This window comes from Vigna unguiculata, chromosome 6, assembly GCF_004118075.2.
Source record: "Vigna unguiculata cultivar IT97K-499-35 chromosome 6, ASM411807v1, whole genome shotgun sequence".
Lineage (NCBI taxonomy): Eukaryota > Viridiplantae > Streptophyta > Magnoliopsida > Fabales > Fabaceae > Vigna > Vigna unguiculata.
The window spans coordinates 16,096,840-16,119,806 of NC_040284.1; the positions used below are offsets into that span (position 1 = coordinate 16,096,840).

At 34.0% G+C, this 22,967-nt stretch overlaps 2 protein-coding genes across 6 annotated transcripts; one reads left to right on the plus strand and one right to left on the minus strand.

Annotated features, from left to right (window-relative positions):
- Window positions 1-810: 810 nt before the first annotated feature.
- On the plus strand, window positions 811-5,372 carry LOC114186770 (ribose-phosphate pyrophosphokinase 4). Of its 2 annotated transcripts, XM_028074780.1 has the most exons (8): window positions 811-893; window positions 1,019-1,152; window positions 2,972-3,287; window positions 4,037-4,132; window positions 4,260-4,328; window positions 4,412-4,540; window positions 4,826-4,922; window positions 5,018-5,372. In XM_028074780.1, the coding sequence occupies exons 2-8, from the start codon at window positions 1,031-1,033 to the stop codon at window positions 5,149-5,151; spliced, it is 963 nt and encodes a 320-aa protein (XP_027930581.1). In that variant the 5' UTR covers window positions 811-893; window positions 1,019-1,030; the 3' UTR covers window positions 5,152-5,372. The 2 variants fall into 2 exon arrangements, with proteins under 2 accessions (XP_027930581.1, XP_027930580.1); XM_028074779.1 differs by having other exon boundaries at window positions 811-1,152.
- Window positions 5,373-6,134: 762 nt separating this feature from the next.
- LOC114188786 (protein MEI2-like 2) lies at window positions 6,135-16,416 on the minus strand. Of its 4 annotated transcripts, none has more exons than XM_028077430.1 (13): window positions 16,126-16,416; window positions 13,753-13,811; window positions 13,527-13,670; window positions 12,958-13,391; window positions 11,411-11,569; window positions 11,211-11,327; window positions 10,963-11,114; window positions 10,087-10,178; window positions 9,047-9,980; window positions 8,849-8,933; window positions 8,686-8,754; window positions 8,256-8,435; window positions 6,135-6,876 (listed from the first exon to the last, which is right to left on the minus strand). In XM_028077430.1, the coding sequence occupies exons 2-13, from the start codon at window positions 13,796-13,798 to the stop codon at window positions 6,766-6,768; spliced, it is 2,523 nt and encodes an 840-aa protein (XP_027933231.1). In that variant the 5' UTR covers window positions 13,799-13,811; window positions 16,126-16,416; the 3' UTR covers window positions 6,135-6,765. The 4 variants fall into 4 exon arrangements, with proteins under 4 accessions (XP_027933231.1, XP_027933228.1, XP_027933230.1 ...); XM_028077427.1 differs by having other exon boundaries at window positions 12,958-13,427; XM_028077429.1 differs by lacking the exon at window positions 16,126-16,416 and adding an exon at window positions 15,871-16,061 and having other exon boundaries at window positions 12,958-13,427.
- Between the last annotated feature and the right edge of the window lie 6,551 nt (window positions 16,417-22,967).

Genomic DNA, 22,967 nt, shown 5'->3' on the forward strand with positions numbered 1-22,967 from the left:
TTAAAAATATTCGCGGGTATTTTTTAAGCGGATACCCGACGAGTAAACGAACGGGTAGCGGACGGATTTTTTTTTGGCGGGTCGAGTTGCGGGTAGGCACTATCCGTGCGTGACCCGACCCGTTGCCATCCCTAAATCCACCAACGATTTTTTGGACAATTTTAAAAACAGATTTGGAAATTGCAACTGTATCCACAATTGCCTCCCAAACTTACTCGACCAAAGCCTGTGCACATCAATAATTCACCCATCAATGTGGTTGTAAACGAGGTTTAAGTTCATTTTGGAAAAAAATTGCCTTTTAAGTTCATTTTTCAAACAGATTTGGAAAGTCCACCAAATTTGGAAGAGAATTATTTTTCCAGCTACAGTTTCTACGGTGGAAACCAATACTTGTTTTACAACAAATGGGATGGGGGTGGGATTTCTAAATAGAAGCATGAGAGGTTTGGGAATTTTTTAGAGTAAAGAGAAAAGGGGTTATGTTTAAAAATGTTTCAAAAAATGGGGTAAGGTGAGAGAGTGAGAATTTTTCAGCCCACGCCCGAAAGTGAGAATTTATACGTCTACCGTTTAAAGAATATGAATTTTGCATTATATTACTTGGAACGACTTCAACTAATTAGTTTTTAAAGAAGCTTAATGTTCCATTGCCCTCTTATACACGGATAAAAAAAATAGTGGAAATTCAAAAAGACCCCAAATCACAGTTACCAATTTGCCCTCTTATATTCTGTGAACATTGAAAAGATTAATATAAATGTCACGTGTATCGGGGTCAAATGGACGTATTCCCATTAACGGCCGTCAACGTATCTTCTTCCTTTTTCTTTTCCTTAATATTCAGAAGCGAATTTGACTGTATTGGTGTCCAAACGCTACGCAGCTACTAGGTCCTTTTTCTTCCTTCCGTGTTCTTTGCGTCCTCACCACACCACACTCCAAAATCTCCTTTTTCTTGTCTTTTTATTCTCTTTTCTGCTTGATTTCTACGCTTTTACCTTTCTTTTTGTTGAAGAGAGAGAGAATAATGGCGTTGGTGAAGTCCCCAAAGAAGCAGGTGAACCTCTTCTACTCCCTTGACTGTGAAGAACTTGCCCACAAGGTTGCTCTCTTATCTCCCCACATCATTCTCCAGAACATCAAATGGAGGTATCTTTCTCACACACGTTTGCTCTCTCTTTGTACTCATGACCATTTTCGGTTGGTGAATTCAATTGCTTGCGTTGTGTTCTGTTGTGTTTAGCTTGTTCTTTGCTAATTCTGGGTTTCTTTCGAGATTATGTTGTGTTTTATTGTTGTATGTTGTTCAAAGCTTAGACTTTTTTATCAGAAGTTTGATGGAAACGAATGAAAGATTGTTTCTTTGGAAAGGTCTTTTGCTTTTGTCAACTTGGGTACATTGGTTAACATGTTAACTCCGCGATTAGACTGGCTTTCAGCCAAAATTCTGCTATTGGATAGATAAAAGATAATAATGTAGACTTTCGGAACTTAAGCTAAATTAAGCCTGGATATTTAAGTTCAGTGAAAAAAGTGTCATTTTGTTAGCTTCATTTGTTCTTCAGGGCTGGCATTGGATAACAAGTTTGTTTTGATTGAAGGAGGACAGGGTTTAGGAGAAATCTGTGTCTGGATTTTGGGGAGGAAATGAGAAGCCTAAGAAACAGAGAGAAAATACTAATGCAACTAATCTAATGATGAAATTCTCATATATTCCTGGAAATATATATTAAGGAATGTCAGCTTTGATGCATTCTCCCTGTTCTAATAATGGGTCATAATTGTGACCTCTTTACTAACTAGGATGGCTTTGAAGAAATGTATTTTCTTGATTTGAGATTAATGGACCTGTGCCTGATTAAGATGGAACTGAGATAGTCTTGGCATGGAGAACTTTGAAAGTTTACATTGGCTGGAACTGAAGCATGGTGTGGTTGGGGAAAGACCTCAATGCGTTACTTGACAATTATGAATAATTGATAGGAATTGTGAAGGATCTGAAGTGTGTTGTATTCTCTATCTTCTGTTTGCTACGTACTTAGCTGGTGATGAGAATTGGACTGTGTTTTAGCATGTAAATTTATAATTCAACTATCTAGCTTACTTTGACATGGTAAAAGAGAAATGCTTGTTTGTTTTTTATTTATTCTTTACTTCATCTTACAGCTTCACCCCAAAAGGTGCAAGCAACTTAGGCATAAAAAGTTACATGATCAAGCTTTAATCGAATCAAGAGCTTAAAACTACTTGTAACATATGATAAATACATTGTGATGTATCTAATCTCCTTTGGTAATATCTCAAAATAGTGAATGATGCAATGGAGAGGTGGTTTTCTAATTGATGCTAAGATGTTGTCTTTAGACATTTTGACACGGTGGGTTTTGTTAGAGTACCTAGAACTTGAGAGATGAGTACATATAGCATGCAACAAGCAAAAAATTTAAAAAAGGCCAATTTCAAAAGATTCATGCTTCAAAGAAATTGATATTGAAGAGGACGAAACTGATTCATAGTAAACAGAGGAATGAGAGCTATAGATTCAGTGATGGTGCTGATGATAACACGATGATTATATAATGTATGTCAATGAAGAGTACTAAATTAGGTAAACTCAGGATTTTGTCAGGGGAAATTTATTGTCTTCCCAGGTTCCTCTAGTTGTGTACTTACGTTTTGATTCTTTTTCATGACTAATTTGCTTAGATATTTTCTCGTGGGGTGATATTTAGTTATAACAATTACTCTATTTCCGTTCTACATTTACAGTGTAATATCACTGTACCAGTTACCTCAGTTTTGTCATGATGTATTTTCTTCTGATTCATATCCTGGACGTGTGGGATCTGAATTCCTCAAACCACATTTGACCTGTATAACATTATTACAAACAAACTGCAAGATGAATTTGGTTTTCTCGTTTTTATGACAAAAACTGAAAATGCTTAACAATTTCATGCTTATTCAGGTCATTTGCCGATGGGTTTCCAAATTTATATATAAATAATGCCGAAGAACTCCGAGGCCAACATGTTGCTTTTTTGGCATCTTTCAGCTCCCCAGCACATGTCTTTGAACAACTTTCTGTCATATATGCACTCCCTCGTCTATTTGTTGCTTCCTTCACATTGGTATTGCCTTTCTTTCCAACTGGATCTTTTGAGCGAATGGAGGAAGAAGGAGATGTAGCAACTGCCTTCACCCTTGCAAGGATGTTGTCAAATATTCCAATTTCAAGAGGAGGCCCGACTAGCTTAGTCATATATGACATCCATGCCTTGCAGGTTTGTGTGTTTGCTGCATTGGAAGGAAGTACTATGTTTTGCTTTTGTACTGTATAATTTGAAGTCCTTATGAATTGCTACTCAATATACTCTTGTTGTTAATGGAAATTTCGTTGCATAATCTCTTTTAAATTATGCTTGATGGGATAATGCACTCTTTATTGTTGTCTTTCAAAGAACTTTTCTTCACTGAAGTAGGAATTCTTGAAAGAATGAGTGAAGGCTCCATTCAACAGAATATGTGGTTTGACAGTCAGTTGTTAAGGCATATGAATGATACATGTTTCCTTTTTACTTGTTTTAAAAACTTATTCAGTTGTTGCTCATATACTTTGACTTGCTTAAGCTATGCAACAGCGTAGTAAAACTTGTGTTTTTCTCTTTTAATGTTCTTAGATTTGAGGAGATCTTTGATTCTTGGTAGAAACCTCTTAGGAATGAATAATAGAAGTGGCGAAGAAAATAAAGATTTTATTGAATTGAAAAGAAAGAATAGAAAATAGAAGAATATCTCTCCTCCAAGAGATTGACCTTGACAAAAGAGTCTTTTCTTCTCAATGATTAAAGCTCACTGCTCAAATGATACACAAGACAAAATGAGTCATTTTCCCTTAACTAATTAACACCCAAACTGTTGTAATTAATACCCTTGAGTTTTTGCAACAATGGTCTGCTTCTTTGTGTAGTTGATGTTGTAGCAGCATACTATAAAGTTTTTGTAATTTTACTTATGATTTTGCATTATGCAGGAGAGGTTTTATTTTGGAGATGAAGTCCTGCCTTTGTTTGAGACGGGTATTCCTCTCTTAAGGCAACGTCTGAGCCAGCTTCCCGATGCTGATAATGTGAGTATTCTGTGTTATTTCATTCACATTTTGTCTGTTGATCAACTTGTTATGTTAAAAGAGTGGATATTTTATATTTTGTGTTTTCGATCACAATTTTTAAAACGAATTTCCGTGTTACTTTCAGGTAGTTATTGCATTTCCAGATGATGGTGCATGGAAGCGATTCCACAAGCTGTTTGATAATTTTTCAGTGGTGAGTCTCCTATCTCTTGGATTAATTTATACTTGTATTTTTATTTTTTTTCTTATAGATTTGTCTGTTTTTGAATGTGACAGGTTGTATGTACTAAGGTTCGTGAAGGTGACAAGAGGATAGTTCGGCTCAAGGAAGGCCATGTCTCTGGTCATCATGTAGTCATTGTTGATGATTTGGTCCAATCTGGAGGCACCTTGATTGAGTGTCAGGTCAATATTTTATTTGCAAATACAAAAAGAAAAAAGATGGTGATACTGTCAAAAGAAAATTGTTTGCTTGAAGCCATTGTCACATGAGACTATTTTTTGTCGTTAATTATTGATCTTAGCTATGCCAACTTAAACTAAGCAAAAGTTAATCTGTATGTGCATATACATTCATCAATCATCAATTATCAATGCTTCTTTGTACATATGTCAAATAATCAATGCATGTTTCTTCTGCATGTAAGTGCTAATGAACATTTCTCTCTTTTTACTGTTTTGTTCCTCTAGAAAGTTTTGGCAGCCAATGGTGCAGCAAAGGTGAGTGCCTATGTCACCCACGGAGTGTTCCCTAACAAATCATGGGAGCGATTCATTCATAAAAATGGTTAGTCCTGGCTTAAATATCACTTGCTTTCTAGTTTCTGCATTCTTCTATTTGTCATATATGTGAATGTTAATACCATTTTATTCAACTTGCAGGGTCCTTGGAGAAGGCATTTTCCTACTTCTGGATCACAGATTCTTGCCCTCTTACTGTCAAAGCTATTGCAAATAAAGCTCCTTTTGAAGTATTGAGTCTAGCCGGGTCTATTGCCGATGCTTTACAAATATGAGGGCAAAATTTATTCAAGAGGAAAAAACATTGAACTGTTAAAAGGAAGTCCAATTTTTATCCCTGTTTAACATTACAATAACATCCTTTCACTTGTACTATGCATTGCTTTGAGCTTTAGCACAAAGAAATTTGTGAGTTTAATTTCTTATGTTCTAGACTGTACTGTAACCTGAGTTGGGTTGAGTATAATCTTCTAATCTTACCTTAATATTTTACTCATGAACATGCATCAGAATTAATCATTGATGGAATTCATGCCTAACGAGGTCCGACTAAAAAATCTTTGTAGTGACTAAAAAGGGTTAATTATTCAAAAATACGGTGATGCTTATGTACTACTTAGATGGGAAAAATAATTAGTCGGCTTCTCATATTGTCATCAACTTTTCAATTTAACAGATGAAATGCTTTTTCTCTTACAAATACACTAAGAATGGTATGGGCTTGTATTGTCAAAGAAGTGATATTCTCTTGTCACTAATTACCTTGAGAAATTGATAATAATAATTTGGAAAGATAAAATGTGTTTCTAAAATCTATTCTTGAATTAAATGAATAAGGTACGACTAAAATAATTTGAAGTGCAGAAAGTCGAACCCTCCACGGTGTAAACTTCAAAGGTTCTTCCCCAAAATTCTTCTTTTTATTTCTATTTATGTCTCTTCTCCTTTGTATTAAAAGTCCAGTTTTTTGAGAATTTGGAGAAACACACTCACAACTTTTTATTATAAGATGCCTCAGATAAAGAAGAATAAATTGACTGACCTACACTACTCAATCACTAACAAACTGTAAGAATTATGCTCAAAAGCAACCATCCATATATATAAAAAGGAACAATAATTTGGAGCCATCAATAGATAAAATCAGACAACCTTGCTTTGCTCGATTCTTTTTATTTTTCAATTGCCCTACAGGAGAATGCATCTGATAATTCCAAAGAACCTTTCCCAACTTAAAATGTTTACATGCATGTATCCATGTACAAATTATGAGACATTAATATATGAGAAAGTCGCAGTTTTATAACAGAGTTTGGTAAAGCAGTGCTTTACAGAGCCTCCAATATTTCAAAAGCACAAATGTAACGGCATGAAACAAGTTCACAACATCACATCTTTACAGACATTCACATTTTTTTGGATTCATAAATAAGATAGTTCCCTGTTCCCATTCTATACAAACTATTCCCCCATAAATTGTTTTTTTTTTTTTTCATATACACGTTAGCCATATAAGGAAATGGCCACAAGAGCCTTAACAGAGGAATAAAAAATAACAAATCCCAGACAGAGTCAATCCTGCACAATCTGGTATGCATGCTGCTTTAGAAACTAACCACCCAGCAATACACTCCAAGTTATTCTTTTCCACTGGTTGTAAAACAATGGTTTCTCTACACATCAACAAGCTGCTCTCTGCATCCTTTATGATTATTGACATATTCGAAGTCTCCACCCCCTGATAACTGGGTTGCTTCCTTCATCTTTATACAACTTCTTTTGTTTTTTTTTTTTATGAATCAGCTTTGTACACCTTAGGATCACCAATGCAATAGTTAGAACTCCCAGACCCATTTATTGTGGCTAGGAACAATGTGTCTAACAAATGGTTAATCTTTCTCTAATTCCAAATTGCCCTTCGGGCTCTCCAACAAGTCACCTGAATAGGATCCATCTGGTTGACGAATGCATATATTCAAATTGCTGGATAGAAAATGTTCCTAGATGATAAGCAGTGAAAGAATTTGTCAGATAAACCATTGAAATCATACGTTATTAAAGGAATAACTGATCAATTAATGTGTCAAATGAGAAAAATATAGTCAAGCAATTCAGCAGTTTATGTTTCAACTGGAAAAGTGAACCGATCGCTCAAATGTGACATCACAATCAAACAACTCCCGAAAGGTGAAATAGATACAATGTAATTTACATTTGGTCTTTGTTTGTATTAGTGAATGGACAGTAAGGGAATGGAAAAGAAAATAAAGAGAAATAGAAAAGAAAATTAGGTTGTTTCAATTAGGTGGAAGAGATTGAAAAGATATGGTAGGTTGTATTTTGTGTAATGAACGTATTACCCTTGTGTGAGTGCATAATCAGTTATGATTAATCATGATGGATTATGCTACACTTAGTATGTTCATATTATACAATTTTAACCTACATAGTCAATTATGGTGGAAGCATAATGATTATGTGGGCTCAAGACCAGCATTTTCACGTACTGTAATTAATGTGTTGTGACTTAGCAAAGGGCATTTTCGTTAAACCAACAAAGTGAGCCTGGCTTTTCCTTCAAACCTAATCACTACAGAGGAGAACCCGACCCTTATTTATTTTCATTTCAGTGCTCCTCCCTTGAAGCAAAGGGCATGAGCTCACGCTAATCCGTACCTTTCATTTCATGTCAACATTAAGTTGCAGGATATAAACAGTTTTAAGTTAACGGTTGTATACATCTGGGAGTTAAGTTTTCACCTCTAACTTGATACCTTCATAATTGACATGAAAATGGTAGACCAACTCTAACTTGGTGCTTCAAAATTGATGAGAAAACAATAAATGAAGATAATTTTCACTTGGAACTTGGTAGGACGCACAACTTCAAATTTCCAATAATATGGAGTCATCAACTTATCCAACATAAAATTCCCTTCTCCAAGATAAATTCTAGAACTTCTTAAATGAAAATTAACCACTTCACTTCATGTCCATGTAAACCTATGGTGCTGAACAGTTGTTGAGTCCATGAAGCTTGAGGTCAAGCCCACTCTTGTAGTATTTTATTGTCTTACAATTAAATTTGAGAAACAGTGATATCAGGCTTACAAGCACATTATGATATTTTAGTCTTCGGGGAAACACAACTTTATGTTAGCTAAGCTCAACTTCATCAAACAAATTATATCCTTGATGTTTGAACTAGTCTAATGCTTCATCCTAATGGCTGTAAACCGAAAATTGAAGGTGAAAATGTATAAATCATGAATTCCAATCCACTTATAATTTTTAAGATTTGCATGACATCTAAGTTCAGAACCAATGTGTTCACGCAGCAATCTGGCAATTGCAGTGGATAGTAATCACATTACATTACCTGGTCACTAGTATCCTGGCCCTCTGAATGAAAGAGAATTGGCCGGCATCGTTTGTCCTCATTCATTAAGCTTGAATTCTGGAAATGCATCACAAGTGCAGCTTTTCCTTGTATCCGTGCATATGCCAGTGAAGCAACCTTTTCACTGTTGAACTTCTCCCACTTTTTCCCGTTGAAGGCCTACATAAATTTTCATGATAGACTTCTTAGCAGTATACTTCTCCAGATCAGGACATGTTTCAACACTTGCAAATTACCAGAAACTATCAATAAAACACTTTTAATCTTATATTCAAGTTTACCTTTGAAATTAAGGAAATTGGATAATTCCATACAATCTCATATTCAGGAAGTCCGTACATCACAAACCACATGAGAATTTAAGAATAGTAACGAATACCTCAGACGTTAAAATGTATAGAATTCAAACCTTATAGAAGGGGATGATGTGTGAAGGAGACACCATGTTGATAAAAGCATAACCCACATTACACTTATTCTGCAGGCAAAAATAGGCATTAAGAAGAAATAAGTCATTCTGGGATGAGAAATCCCCCAACCTTAATAAAAAAAGAATTGCACGATGTGCATACCTTAAAGTCAATTGGCAAGTACAGAAAGTCATAAGTACCCCGGTGACTCTCATCAATTGCAGCAAGCAACATCTTTGAGGTATACCTTAAAACCAACCAGAACAGCACAAAGTCATCAAGAAATTCACCAATTACCATCCTTGTTAAATTGTTGGTATATTAATCACATCACTAGGATACTTGTTTAGTTGTTCTTACTTGTTAGGAATGTTTTTAATCATTAAAGTAGTTCTTGCATCTTCACCACTGACAATTTTGTCTAGATCAAGCTGGTACAATTTCTTACTGTCCATTTGGTTCCCAGCATTGTCAGGTCGTCTACTTTGGCCACGTCCGGCTAATCCATCAATGTTAGTTGCTCCTTGTCCAGTATACGAACTATTTCCATGAAACAAGGAACCAGGCCTAGGCAACGACATCATTCTGAAATTGGGAGAACTAATTTCAGCAGTATTTCCTGACAGACCAGCTCCTATGGAGGCATGACCACCCATGTTCATCATAAAATTTCCTTCACTCTGATTTAAATTCCCAAACGCAACAGGGCTCATGAGAGAAGCTTCAGGTGATTCAGGGAAATAGCTAAAATGCCTATCAAGTGGAAGGCCAGATGGAGCAGATCCAACGTGATGATGGGAATGGGAACCAAGAAAAGGACTTCGATGACTAGTATATGGAAAACCCTGCCTTTGGACTCCAGACGTAAATGGAAGTCCCACAGAAGATGAAGACCATGAAGTGTTTGAATGCTCAGAGTAAGGAGTTGGACTTCCCCAAAGAAATTGAGGACCAGACAGCGTTCCAATACTTGATGCACCTGAATTTGATTCACCAAAATTAGATATAGGCCTAGGACTTGCATTTGCATTTTGCTCAGGAAAGGACATAGAATGCTGAAAAGCTGCTCCTTGAGTTGACCCGGAGTTTGCAAACAGCTGATTTGCAGTCCTTCCAGGATCCTTGCCAATTGGCGCAATCTTGGGAGAGGTTGTTGCATGTGGGGAAAGAATTGCAGCCAATCCAGACAAATGGTTGGTGGTATTAATGGGACTGGCATGACCAAAACCAGGGGACTTGCTAAAAGAACCTAATGGATTATTTTCAACTGGACTTCCAAATTGTGCCCAGCTACCTGCGAGAAAATTGATAACTAATTTATCAAGTTACTGAAAATACCTTTATAAAATGATAAACTAGAATTGGAATCAGAAAAATGATTGAATTTAAGAGATCTTTACCTGGAGGAGAATTGGCCACGGGTGAACCTACTTGATGTCTAAAAGTTCGAGCTTCATCTTGTTCCAGTTCTTGACTTAGTTGTTGCATCAAGCTAACACGAGAAAATGCATCACTAGTTTACTTATAGGTTTAATTACATAAATAATAACTTTATCAGCGGAACAAGGACATATAGCATAATATTACCTAAACTAAAACCATATCAAACTAAGGCCAAGAGAAAACAAAAACAAAAAAGGCACAACAGATGAAAGCTAGAAAAGGCCAAAGCCTCAAGTGTCAACGGGAATGATGCACACTGTACAGTCACAAAAAGGGGGGCAAAGACATGTACTCAGAGTCCCACATAAAGATGAGAATAAAGATCAACAGAATCAATTATATTGCACAGACCTCATACATCCACCAAAAAGTGTATTATATTTCAAAACAGATCGGCACAAAACTTAGAATACAGAAGTGGTAACTTTATTTCTTAACATCTATTTCTTTCCAGATTCAAATTATAAATTTACGAGGACTTAGAAGCCTAAAGATTCCCTACAGAGTAACTAGTACATAGGCCGCAAGACAATACTGCATTCAGTGTGCAGATGAAATGAAAATTGGCATGACAACATGCAAGGCGTGGCAGTCAGAGTAAATAGAATAGCTAAATTAAATCCATGTATTGAAACTGAAATTCACTTATACAAATGGAATATTTATACGATCACTTAAGGATAACAAATGTTAAAGGAAATACATAATAGATATTCTTGGGTATACGTCTATTGTCAAAACTTTCTTCTAGTATGTCACTAAATGAGGTCAAGGGAGAAAAATTATTTATGCAGCAAATATGTGATGCCAAACAAGGATAAAATCCAACTTACTTTCTACGTGCTCCACCAGGGCGACTGGGTTCAAGTTTTATGCGTTTCCCAGCGATGTCACTTCGATTTAATGCTTTAAGAGCTGCCTCTGCTGCTCTAACATCATAAAATTCAATAAATTTATGGTGCCTCTTATGCGGTGTTTCCCTGATCTGAAATTTGAACACAAAATTACAACTACTCCAAGCACTGGATAAAAATTAAGCTGTGGCAAATGAAAATGAGATGAACAAATAAACAGATTTTACCTCCTTGACCTCACCATAAGCCCCAAATATTTGCCGAAGGTCATCATTTGAGACTGATGGGTCTAAATTGAACACTACAAGGGTTCCTTGATTTATATCTTTTTCTGAAGGGTTATCCTGAAACAAGCAGAAGAAAGATGAAATAACACAGAAGCAACATAAAAAAAACAAGTTATCAAGTAATGCCACAAAAGCCAAACCTTCGGAATTGAAAAATGAATATCAAGTTTTCTACGTCTCAAGGGTTTGTTTTGTAAAGCACGCATGGCAGTTCGAGCAGCTCGAATGTCATAGTATGATATCATCACAAAGCCTCTATGTTTGCATGCTGTGTACAAAGTTCTGATATCCCCATATTGCTATCAAATAAAAAGGAAAAAAAAATCAACAATAATAGATAAGAAAAGGCTGAAAATGATTTTTCAAGTTGTATATAAATGGAGAATGGATAACTAAAACATACTCCATTTAAGCTCCCACTAGAATTTTGTCACACCAATTCTACTAGGTAAACAATCAGAAAGTCAATAAAGTACAAAAAGGTAAATCAAGGCTCTTCAACAAACACACCTGTACCTCTCTTCATCTTTTAAGTAGAAATCCATAACCTCTATCCATTGACGTTTATCACCAACTGACCAAAGCCAAATGACAACTTACGGTTCTTTTAAGTTTTTACATTCTTAGTAAAATAATCAAGCGATCATTAGTTCCCTCTTTATTGGTAAAAGTAAATGTGACAACAGATTATATTAAAATATACTATTCTTTTAGAATTCAGGCTCAACATGAAAGAATAGTGCCCCCAGCGCCTAAGAGTAAAGTGCTACTTAGACAATAATTTATATTGACAGAGACATTCACACTAATAATCAGTCAGGAAAAACAATTACAAACCAATTTTGTAGCAAAATTTGCACTAATAATCCATGACTCATCCAAAATGCAAACATTACTACTAATAGATATCAGAGAAACCAAAAAGGAGAGAAAAGGAAAATGAATGCAAAAAACTGAATAGTAAATATTTCATTAACTGATGTTAGAGTATAGTATAATGTTAAAGTATAGCATAATAAGCTTCTGTGTAGCTTGTTACTTTTCGGTTAGTCTGCTACTTCGTTTTCTCTGTTCTATTAAGAGACACTATCTGTAATCATCAGTTCAGTGAATAAAATATTTCTCCTCCATGAACATGTCTGAAGAATTACATATTTTTTTCCCAGCCCGTGTTAGATGCACATATAACATCATTGGTTCTATTAATGAAAGAAGTCTAGTCACTATAAAATAGCTACCTTCATATTTACTAAATTTCAAGCTTAACAAGATAATTGGAAAACATTACTCTTGCCAAATTTAGAGAAGCTAACAGATTAAAAGGTTGAATAATAGGGAACTCTTTAACTTCATAACGAAAAAATTCATCACTAAAACAACCACAGAAGTAGTTTACTTGGAAATTTATTTTTAAAAGGTTAAGCAAGAAATCTCCCTATGAGCAAATAAACCAACTAAGAATAATTCAACATGCAAAAGCAAGATTGCCAAACACAGTTGTCTTTATATATAGACAACTCTATTGAAGGATTGACTCGATGTAAATGCTTCAACTATTTATCTTAATTCATATTCTTAGGTTTGCATTTTGCAATTAAAGAAGTAAAATCATGATTACCAGACACATTAAGCATTGAGTTTAAAAGCAAATATAATGCTATTGAAGCACGAGGCAAATGTCCAATACCTCAAATAGTGTTCGTAATTCAGAGTCCTCAACATTACTGTTGATGTTTCGAACAAATAGTGTCCTTGATGGATGCTCTCCATAGGGATGCTCCCCAGCCACAGTTCCAACACCATTTGGGATAGCATAGTGACCAATACCATTTGAAGCAACTCCATCTGATATGCTTATCTTGGAAATGCCAATGTTAAGGCTCTCTTGGGGTTCAAAATCCATCTCAAATTCTCCTCCATTGACAAACAGATCATTTTCATCTAAATCCTCCAGTTGGCTGGGCAATTTACTGAGGTCAAAATCATCCATAATCCCAGCTAAAAGCTCCTCTTCATCGTCAGGAAGCATGTTCCCTACTGCACTGGCTTCAAAATCATCAAAAGGATCGTGTCCCTCATCTTCTTTATGAATTTTCTCTGACGTTAGCAAGTTATCATCAACTGGTTGGGTATAATTTTCAGAATCAGTCAAATCTACTGCATACCAACATTAAAAAAGAGAAAAATAAGGGAAGATTCTAAATAAATATTTCAAATAATTGCAATCTGTACACCAGAAAATCATCTCATGCTTACACTTTTCATGTGGAAGAACAGGCAGTGAACTGGAAAACAAGCTAATATCACTTGAATCATGGAACACATCAGTTGCTCGTGGTATTCCCCATGCACTGCTTGCCACTTTTTTCCGAGCATTAAGCAAGGAAGTCTCAGATGAACCTACAGAAACAACACAAACTAATTTGAAAAGGCAAATAATTACTGTAGAAGAGTTGTATGTATTACTGACAAAGAGGAGAACCTGTGGCAGCATGAGCTGATGAAGAATCCCCATAATTTTTGTCCATTTTCAGTCACTTTCTAAGAATATTGTAAAATGTGACAGAAAAAAAGAGAATTCAGAAAATCAGATATCCTAAATCAATTACTTGAAGACATCATAAATATTGTGTGAAGAGTGTTCCATAAATGGGAAAACTGCCATAATCAAGTAAGAATGCATCACAATTTAGTCTCATCAATGACAGACAAAGATTTCCTGGTAGTTTTATACCTTTCTTGACTTTGTCTCAGTGAGTACAAAGACGGAAGTAAGATGCAATCATTTGTATAATATTTGGAGCAAAGATTACAACCACTATCAATATCTAGTAAGTTGAATTAAGCAACAACTATACACATGACATTGTACAAATCAGTATAACTTTTATATTTAATTTGGATGGATGAAGTTCACAGAATGAAACCAATACTATAGAAATGAGCAACCCAGTAAGAGTGTGACGCTAGGAGAATGGAACAAGGGTGAAACCTATGATATATCTCACATCATTACAGAAGTCATGAATGGTGTCATGTGAACTACCGAATTATCCCAAACCCAGTGCTACATGCTGAATTCAACTGACAAAAGCACAGTACCAGTGGAGCTGCCCTATGAACCCCAATCACCAATTTAGAGAAGACAGAAAGTAAAGAACATGATCTTAACACTTAACAGATATAAGATATACATTCTGAATCATTTCATTAGGTAACAGAATTCAACTTAGTAGGAAAAATCCACAGGGAAGCTGCTCAAATTGTTCAATCACCCATTTAGATTAACGAGCATGATTTTAACAAAGATATACCAATTAGTAAGGTTAAGCAATGACAGTAAAACTCGAAGGAATCATATTGAAATTGAGCACAAACACTTTGAAACTAATGGTAGTGTTCTCACTTACACTGAATATCGAGCACAGACACTTTGAAACTAATCTCAGTAACAAACTAATTGACTTGGTAAATAACACATATCTAGAAACATATTTATTAACAGGCTCTTTGCAATGCAAAGCAAAACAACATGATTCTAATTAAAAATCAAATGTTGCTTGTGGGCCAAACAAAAAAAAATCATCTGGCGTAAATGTCTGACAATAACTTATCCTGGTAATCTGCATCGAGCTTAAAAAGCAGAAATAGTAAACAAGGAAAGTGAGAGTGGCAGATTATGCACAACAATAAAATTTGGTCACTGAATAAAATGCTAATATGCAATACCTCTGCGATGCTAGTTAAATTTTGAACCAAGACATCGTTTATGAGCTGGAGGGAGGCATTCAGAAATTTTACAATGTAACTCAAGATAATATTGATATGGCGAGGTGATTATCATTGGTTTTGGTTGAACAGGGCTACATTTGGATAAATTTTCCAGAAACAATCTTAGGAGAAAAACAAGGAAAAAAAAAAACTCCGTAAACTAAAATCAACTTATATATAAGCTATTTATCAGCAATTTTCTTTTATTAACTTCTTTAATGTACAAGAAAATCCTTTTTTATTTTTTATTTTTTATTTTTTCGGTAAGTTATCCTAGATAAGTTTACCTACAAAGAGTTAAGTGATTGTATGACTCGACAAGCTGGCCACTTGCCCAGTTTACAACCATTACACTGCTCTTTCTAATTTGATTAATCATTATCACAATTACATAGAAGGAATCTTGATTAGAAAAATTCAAGCTTCGACCTAACCAGTATCAAAAGAGGTTGCCTTAGTTCTGTATGCATAAAAGCACAATCCTATTCTATCATAGGAAGGAAAGTTTCCGTAGATTAAATAAAACAAAAACATAGAATACCCAACAACCAAAGTACTTCCCAACGGCACAACACACAAACAAGCAACCACAGTAAAATCGATCATAGACGGAAACCATAGCAGCACAAACTTAAACAGGAGAGACTAAAAAAAACCAAACAAAAGAGCATTCAAATAGCTGACGCATTTCACAACAGGTTAAGAAGACCACATGGTCAACTTAACCAAAAATAACACCAAACTAAACATAACCAAGAAAATTAATCAACTTCACCAAAACCCACAAACCAAAATTTTAAGCACAGACAGTTACACTCAGATTACACACCATCACCACCGGGACCCCACACCAAAGAACACTGCTCTTCATCACTCATCAACAGCTCAATCTTATGCACAAAGACAAGGAAGACCAAGTTGCCAGTAAACCCGATCAAGTGAGAAAAAGCAAAAATTTCAAAGAAAAAACTAATTTTGACACACCCCTAATACTTGAAAAAGCATGAATTAAGAAAACAACAACAACAGCAACAAAAAAGAATTAGACTAGGAACTGAACAGGAAAAGAAAAAAAGAAGAGTACCTTATGAAAGAGAAGGAAAGAGAGGAGGGGCTAGAGGTGATTCATGGAGGATTGAAATTGAGCAGTGGAGATAGTTGTGATGATCACGGAAATTGAAAAGAGGAAGGGAAGGAAGTGAAGGGAAGAGTTTCCGTAGAAGCAGAGAAATGTCTTCCTTCTACTCTTCTGCTTCCTTCTCTGTCGCCGGGAAACCAGAGAGCAAGAGTGAGAGAAATTTTCCCGGAAAATCAAAGGGAGAGAGAGAGAAAAATAAAGAAAGAAAAACAAGACACAGGGGAAAATGATTGGAGGGAAGAAAGACAAGCACATCAAAATTAATAACGTGTTCTTCTTCTTTTTATCATAAAAAAAAAACATATGCAAAATTTGCTGTAAAATATTATTTATTTAGAAAATGGAAGCATAAATAATAAAAACAATTTAAATTTTAAGGACTATATAAAAAAAATTCAGTGTTTAATTTATATCCACAATCAACCAATCAAACATGATTATATATCTAATTTTAAGATAATTATTAAAAATTAACTAATTTAGTATATATAATAGTTGTCATAAAATTCTGTACACTGCCATATGGGATATTTGTTCAGGATTTTATATATTCTTAACTAAAACAATTATATTGAGTATAACTTTTATAAAAAGCAGATAACATTAATTATGTATCATAATATCTTAGTATATGTTTTTTATAAAGTTCGTCCATTTTCATATTTAAATTAAATTTTAATAATAATAATAATATCTTTGGCGTGTGTATTTATATTTTATTCCTAACATTTTGCCACATTGAAATTGTATTTGGCGTCCGTTGACACGAATGCTCAAGATTCAACACTAGCCCAGTTCTCCTGCTTTATTTTTCTATTATCCGATTATTTTTATTTTTATTATTATTATTAAAATTAAAAGTAAGCAAAATATATCGATATAAATTAAATATCGTCTTATTTTGACTTTTTTAAAGGAAAAATATTAAAAATAATTATTTTCTAACATTTTTAAGTGGGTATCTATTAAAAATTACAAAAGAATACAGAATCAGATGAAAAAGAAACGACATTTACTAAAATATGACATGAAACTCATAATTTTGTAAGTTTCAAAAAATTAATTAAATATATTTAAAAAGGTATATTAAAAATAGGTTTGACACATTTCACTCTTGAAGGGTGGATGCAACGCTTTGGTTTGCATGATAATTATCATTTTCTTCGGAGATATTTCTTCAGATTTTTTTATTATTATTTTTTTTCGTTTGTATAGATTTTACATGATGAATGGAAATCATGATTGCTGATATCTCAAATATTCTAAAAATAATAATGAACTAGTTATGGGTGTGCCAAAAATGATAATTAACATTTTTATAGCAAATAAAGTAAGATTGTTTATTATATACATTGTTAAGAACAGAATGGGCACCTTGACCACAATAACTCCCTGTTTGTGAAAAGTTTGGTAGGTTAAATTATCCAAATAGTTTAACTATATAAAAAATAATTTAAATTTAGATTGATGTATTTATGAACTTGAATAAATAAAATATAATAATTTGATGATTAATTTAATATACCTTCAGTCTATCTCAACTCATAAGTTAGAATAATTTAAGCATGTGAATACGTATGTTATAAATAAATAATATATTACTGGCAGAAAGTGCGCGTCAATTTGATAAATATATACAAAATAAGAGAGGAAGTGGGAGGTGTAAGTATCGGTCTTTCATGTTAACAGTATATATGAAATAATTTAAAAGTGATAATTAAATTTATTATGGGATTAAGATTTATATTATATTATATATATATTTATGGTTAGTGTAACGATTTAATTGATAATAGTATTTTGTGGGCGTTACACTCACGATACTATTACCGATCACTATTATCAATTAAACCATAACACTCACGATAAATATATATATATATATATATATATATATATATATATATATATATATATATATATCATAATAATATAATAGATATAATAGATGATTGAATTTTTTAACTATCAATATACTTATTAAATTTTTGTGAATATGACACTTATTGATACTATTACGTATCAATACACTTACTAGAAAATGGTGGTTAATAAATCGTCATCAAAGTACAATTTGTCTTCATTTTCAAAATATAAAACAACGAACTATAGTGAAGCATTAGATTTTAAGAATTCGATGAAGGCTATACAAGAAGAACCGAACAAAGTTTGAAATAATGATATATGGAAGTTTGTTAGTTCACTATAAAACAAGTCAATAGTAGAAGCTAATTGGATCTTTGAATATAAATTTAATGAAAAAGGTAAGGTTATATAAACAAGACAAGACTTCTAGTCAAAGTTTATTCACGATAAAAAGGTATAAACTACATTGAAACTTATGCTTATGTTGCAAGACTATAGGTAATTGTAGTATAAATTTTACTTTCATTTGTTACCTTTAATAAAATGAAGTTGTATCAAATGGATGTAAAATATGCATTAATCAACATTCTAATTAAAGAAGTAGTCTACGTCAGATAATCCTTTGAATTTGAGAGTGTTACTTTTCCAAAACATGCTTTAAAACTCTAAAAAGTTATGTATGATCATGAACTTAGTATGAACATGTACGTTTTTTCTCATAGAAAATAGTTTCATAGAGAAAAATTAGGCACTACTCTATTTTGTAAAGATTACTCCTTTGATTTCCTCATCGATTAAATATATGTTGATGATATTATATTTGGTACTACTAATGAACCTCTATTGAATAATTATTTAAGCTATTGTGTAATGAGTTTGAAATGAGCAAGATGTAGTAATTGAGATTATTATTAGGCCTACAAATTAAACAATCAAATGATGTCATTTACAAACATCAAACCTTGTATATTAATGAGCTACAAAAGGAGTTGAAATTGTTTGATGCTAAAGAAATGAAAAATCCAATACACCCTACAATTAGAGTAGAAAATGAGTCAACGAAGGTAGTCAACAATGTCTACAAGAAAATTATATGGTCCCCTCTATAACTCAATACATCTAGATCAAACATTACATTTTGTTAGAAAGTAATGAATGGCTTTGTTAAAACAAGAAGGGGATGAATTAGTTTTAAAACTGCCTCACAAAAGATTTCATTTCATTCTAAAACAAATTCAGCTTAGAAAACTAGATGCAGTTAAGTTGAGAATCTAGATTGATACATTATTAGAAAGCAATAAAATCCAAAAAAGATCAAGTAGTAGAAAGAACACAAGAAAATTTATCCAGATCCATAGATCCTACACCTAGTCTTAGTTATTCAACCTTAAAATAATCAATTCCATTATCAAAAAATAAGTTCATACAAGACAACATGTAACTAAAAACTTAAAATAACAACATTCAACTCTCAAACATACTTGTTATAGCCGAAAATAGTGGAGTCTGATCAGACAGAACCTTCAAAGTGTTCTTCCTTTTTCCCTGTCATGTGCCCCTCTTTATCCCACCTTTTCTTAGTCTCCTTAGCTTATTTGTCCCCTTAACGTTCCCTTAATGCCTCTTTAATGCACCATTTTACTCTCTATAATATGTTATCTGACTTGTCTCTTTAATCCCCTTATGTATCATCATGTGGCCTCCTAGGTAGTGTCTAACCTTCATCCTCGTAAAGTATCATATCGCTATTGGGCCGACTAATTGGGCCTATCACTACACAATGCCCTAGTATTTAGCTATTTGGAGCATAAAGGCTAGAAGGAAACCTATTCAAAATGACTTACTCAAAAAAGGTTGACTGGTTGGACCTATCACTACACAACCCCCCAGCCTTTAACTCTTTGGAGAGTAAAGGCTAGAAGGAAAAAATGTTGAAGACAAACACCTTTTGGAAGACCATAATGCTTCTTTTGAGAGAGCACCTTGAAAGCTTGCTCTAGATGCCTAAATAGGTCACTCATTCGTCTTTTGGAGACTAATGCTCAACTAATTGCCTTTTGCGAGATTAATTTCTTGATCAAATTTTTATATTGACAGTTTGATGCTTAACCTTTTGAGAGAATAAATTTCTCGACCAAATTAGAAGTCTGATGCTCAACCAATTGATCGGTATTTAGGAGACTATTTGCTCGACTAATGAGTTGGGAGATTTATTACTCAACCAACATATTGTCATTTGGGAGACTAAAGCTCAACCAATTATGTGTTGGGAGATTGGTTGCTCAACCAACATATTGTCATTTAGGAGACTAGTGTTAGACCAATTATGTGTTGTGAGACTGGTTGCTCAACCAACATATCACCATTTGGGAGACTAATGTAAGACCCGGAAAAATAAAATAGAATAAAGAGAAACACTTAGAAAAAATAATGTCTTGATTAAAATTGTTGATCTATTTAAATTAATTATTTTATTGAATTATGAAATATGAATGATTATTTGAGTGATTTAAGTTATTGTTTTATTTATTTTAATTCGTAATATTATATTTAATATGATATACATGATTTATAAATTTTTGGAGCGCATGAAATCATAAGAAATCATGTACTTCAATGGTTGAAATATATGTTTGAGATGTGCATGGACTTGGGTTTGAGTTTGGTTGGACAACTGTTGGGTGTATTTTATTTATTTGTTACTTTATTTTCTCTCTTTTCCTTTACTATGGAGCCCACATAAGTTTTATATTTTCTCTCTCTTGCGTTAGTTGTTGCAGCAAGTTTAACTTTTCCTTATTTTTTTTCATTGTTGTCAATTTAAAGAAAAGAAAATATGGTTTTATTTTCTCTCCAAAATCATAATTGAAATAGTTAGGTTTAATGCTAGGGTTTTTCAGAAGATAGAGTGATGACTGTTAGGGTATATTAGATAGGTTAAATAAGGTTTGTTTAGGGGTGAGAAAGGGCATAAGGAAAGGAGGGAAGGAAAAGAGGATTGCGAGAAACGGAAAGAAGAAAGAACTAGAGATGAATCGTGAAAGTGAGTAAAGATTGAGAACTGCAAAGTGGGCAACAAACGTGGGCTTGGAAAAACGATTCAGGTAGAGGAAGTTAGATTTTTTTTTCTTTATCTATTGATGATAGATCAATGAAGCTAAACCTAGTTTTCTTTCTTCATATTTTGTTGGTTGTTGAGTTAGAAGAGTTTTATTCCCTTACAGTGTTTCACTTTGGTGTCTTGTGATGCATGGTTTGTTTGTGCAATTGTTATTCTTTTCATTCATGTTCATGTATAGGTCTTAAGGTTTTTTTGGTTGGTGTGGGGTTGTAGTTTTAGTTTTGATGTTGGGTTGCGGCTTTTGGCTCTTTTTCTTTTCCATGGAGTGCAGCGTGGGAGTAGGTTGTTGGTGTAGTTCATGCCATTTCACACGCATGGTTATTGGGGTTCCTTGAAACCTTGTCTTGCTTATATGTATGTTGTATCTGTTGCATGAGATTTTGGTTTTACTTCTTCATGTCTTTGATGCAACCCACGTTTAGGATTAATGGCCAAGTTCCTCCTTTTCTTTTTGGTGCAATTCTCTTCAATATTATAGTATTACATTGTTGTTCACGTTGTGATGTTTGAAAGGGGATCCATAGGTTTAGTTTCTTTTCTTCCAAATGGTAATGTGTTGTGATGGTGGTCGGATAGAGAGAAACCCTTAGGGTTTTTGGAGGCTAATCAAGAGAGAGAATTCCAATGGGTGGGGTCACACATGTTTTGTACCAATATAGCGCCAACCTTTACATAAAAGCAATGTGCATAAATTAGTGTTTTAGGTTTTGCAACTTTAATGTGACAACCATGGCACATATTGACTTAATAGTGTGGAGGTATGGAGGTGAGGACGTGGTGTTACCACGGTTCTTGTGGTTGTGTATGTTTTTTATTACGTTTTGTGGTGGGTTAGTTAGGAGAGTATGGACAGTGTTGAATACGGAAGCATGGTGTAGTGTGTTTGGGGTTCACGGTTTGAAGAGATCATACGTGATTTCAATTTATTTATCCATGCATAAGGTCAAAACCTTCTTAGGTGATGGGACGTTGCTTTGTGGTGGGTCCTCTTGTTCTTTTGTGGGTTAGTTTTCCTTCTAGTTTAGTAAACCAATAACACCTCTTTTGGTGGGCCTGAGATCGAGAATTTGTCCTCTTTTTAACATTGTTGCAGCTTGGTGTGTAAGGGCTAGATTTTGCCACTTTATGGGTTATTTTCACATGTTTAGTGGAGTGGTAAAATGATCTTGAACCCACATGTGTAATTCCTTTTCTCTTTCCTTCATTGTGTGCATACCATGTAAAGTTATGTTCTTCTCTCTTTGTTTTTGCATCCATGCATCAGGATCTTCTTTTTGGAAGAGAAGTCATAAAACCATCTTTGTGATAGGGCCCATGTGAGGGAAATCAAGTTGTAACCCAATCAAATATTTAGTGCGGTGCATGTGCCGGACAATTAGCCTTATATATAGATATATTAACGTGTTATGGCATTTGTAGTATTGGTGGTTGGTATTATTGTTCACGCATGAGGGTGTACATGTTGTTTGTGGTTTCGTTCCTATTCGGTCACTTCATGAAGTGAGGTTTTTTTGTAGTTCTCAAATACTTTTTATCCCCATTACATTAGGTGCATAACAATAATAATAATAACAATAATAATAATAATAATAAGAGTTTTTTTGCCTTAGGGTGCGTTCGAAAGCTAACCACGAAAGGGAGAAAGTGCATTTTGGAGTGGTGGGTCCTCTTGGTTACGTTGGTGGTATAGCTAGGAGAGTAAATCAAAAGGTTCTTGGTTGTATGATTTCATTTATTGGGCTTCTATTTATATATTTTATTGTGTTGGTGGTTTGATATGATGATTGTATCATGTAAGGTA

Bases quoted from the DNA above. Each gene is read 5' to 3' on its own strand.
- LOC114186770 (XM_028074779.1), top strand. From the start codon at position 1,031: ATGGCGTTGGTGAAGTCCCCAAAGAAGCAGGTGAACCTCTTCTACTCC. The intron at 4,133-4,259 runs GTGAGTATTCTG...TGTTACTTTCAG, and splicing joins AGCTTCCCGATGCTGATAAT to GTAGTTATTGCATTTCCAGA. The intron at 4,923-5,017 runs GTTAGTCCTGGC...TTCAACTTGCAG, and splicing joins GCGATTCATTCATAAAAATG to GGTCCTTGGAGAAGGCATTT.
- LOC114188786 (XM_028077427.1), bottom strand. From the start codon at position 13,798: ATGGACAAAAATTATGGGGATTCTTCATCAGCTCATGCTGCCACAG. The intron at 13,428-13,526 runs GTAAGCATGAGA...GTTGGTATGCAG, and splicing joins TGTTCTTCCACATGAAAAGT to TAGATTTGACTGATTCTGAA. The intron at 8,755-8,848 runs GTATGCACATCG...TTTTGCCTGCAG, and splicing joins ACTTGCCAATTGACTTTAAG to AATAAGTGTAATGTGGGTTA.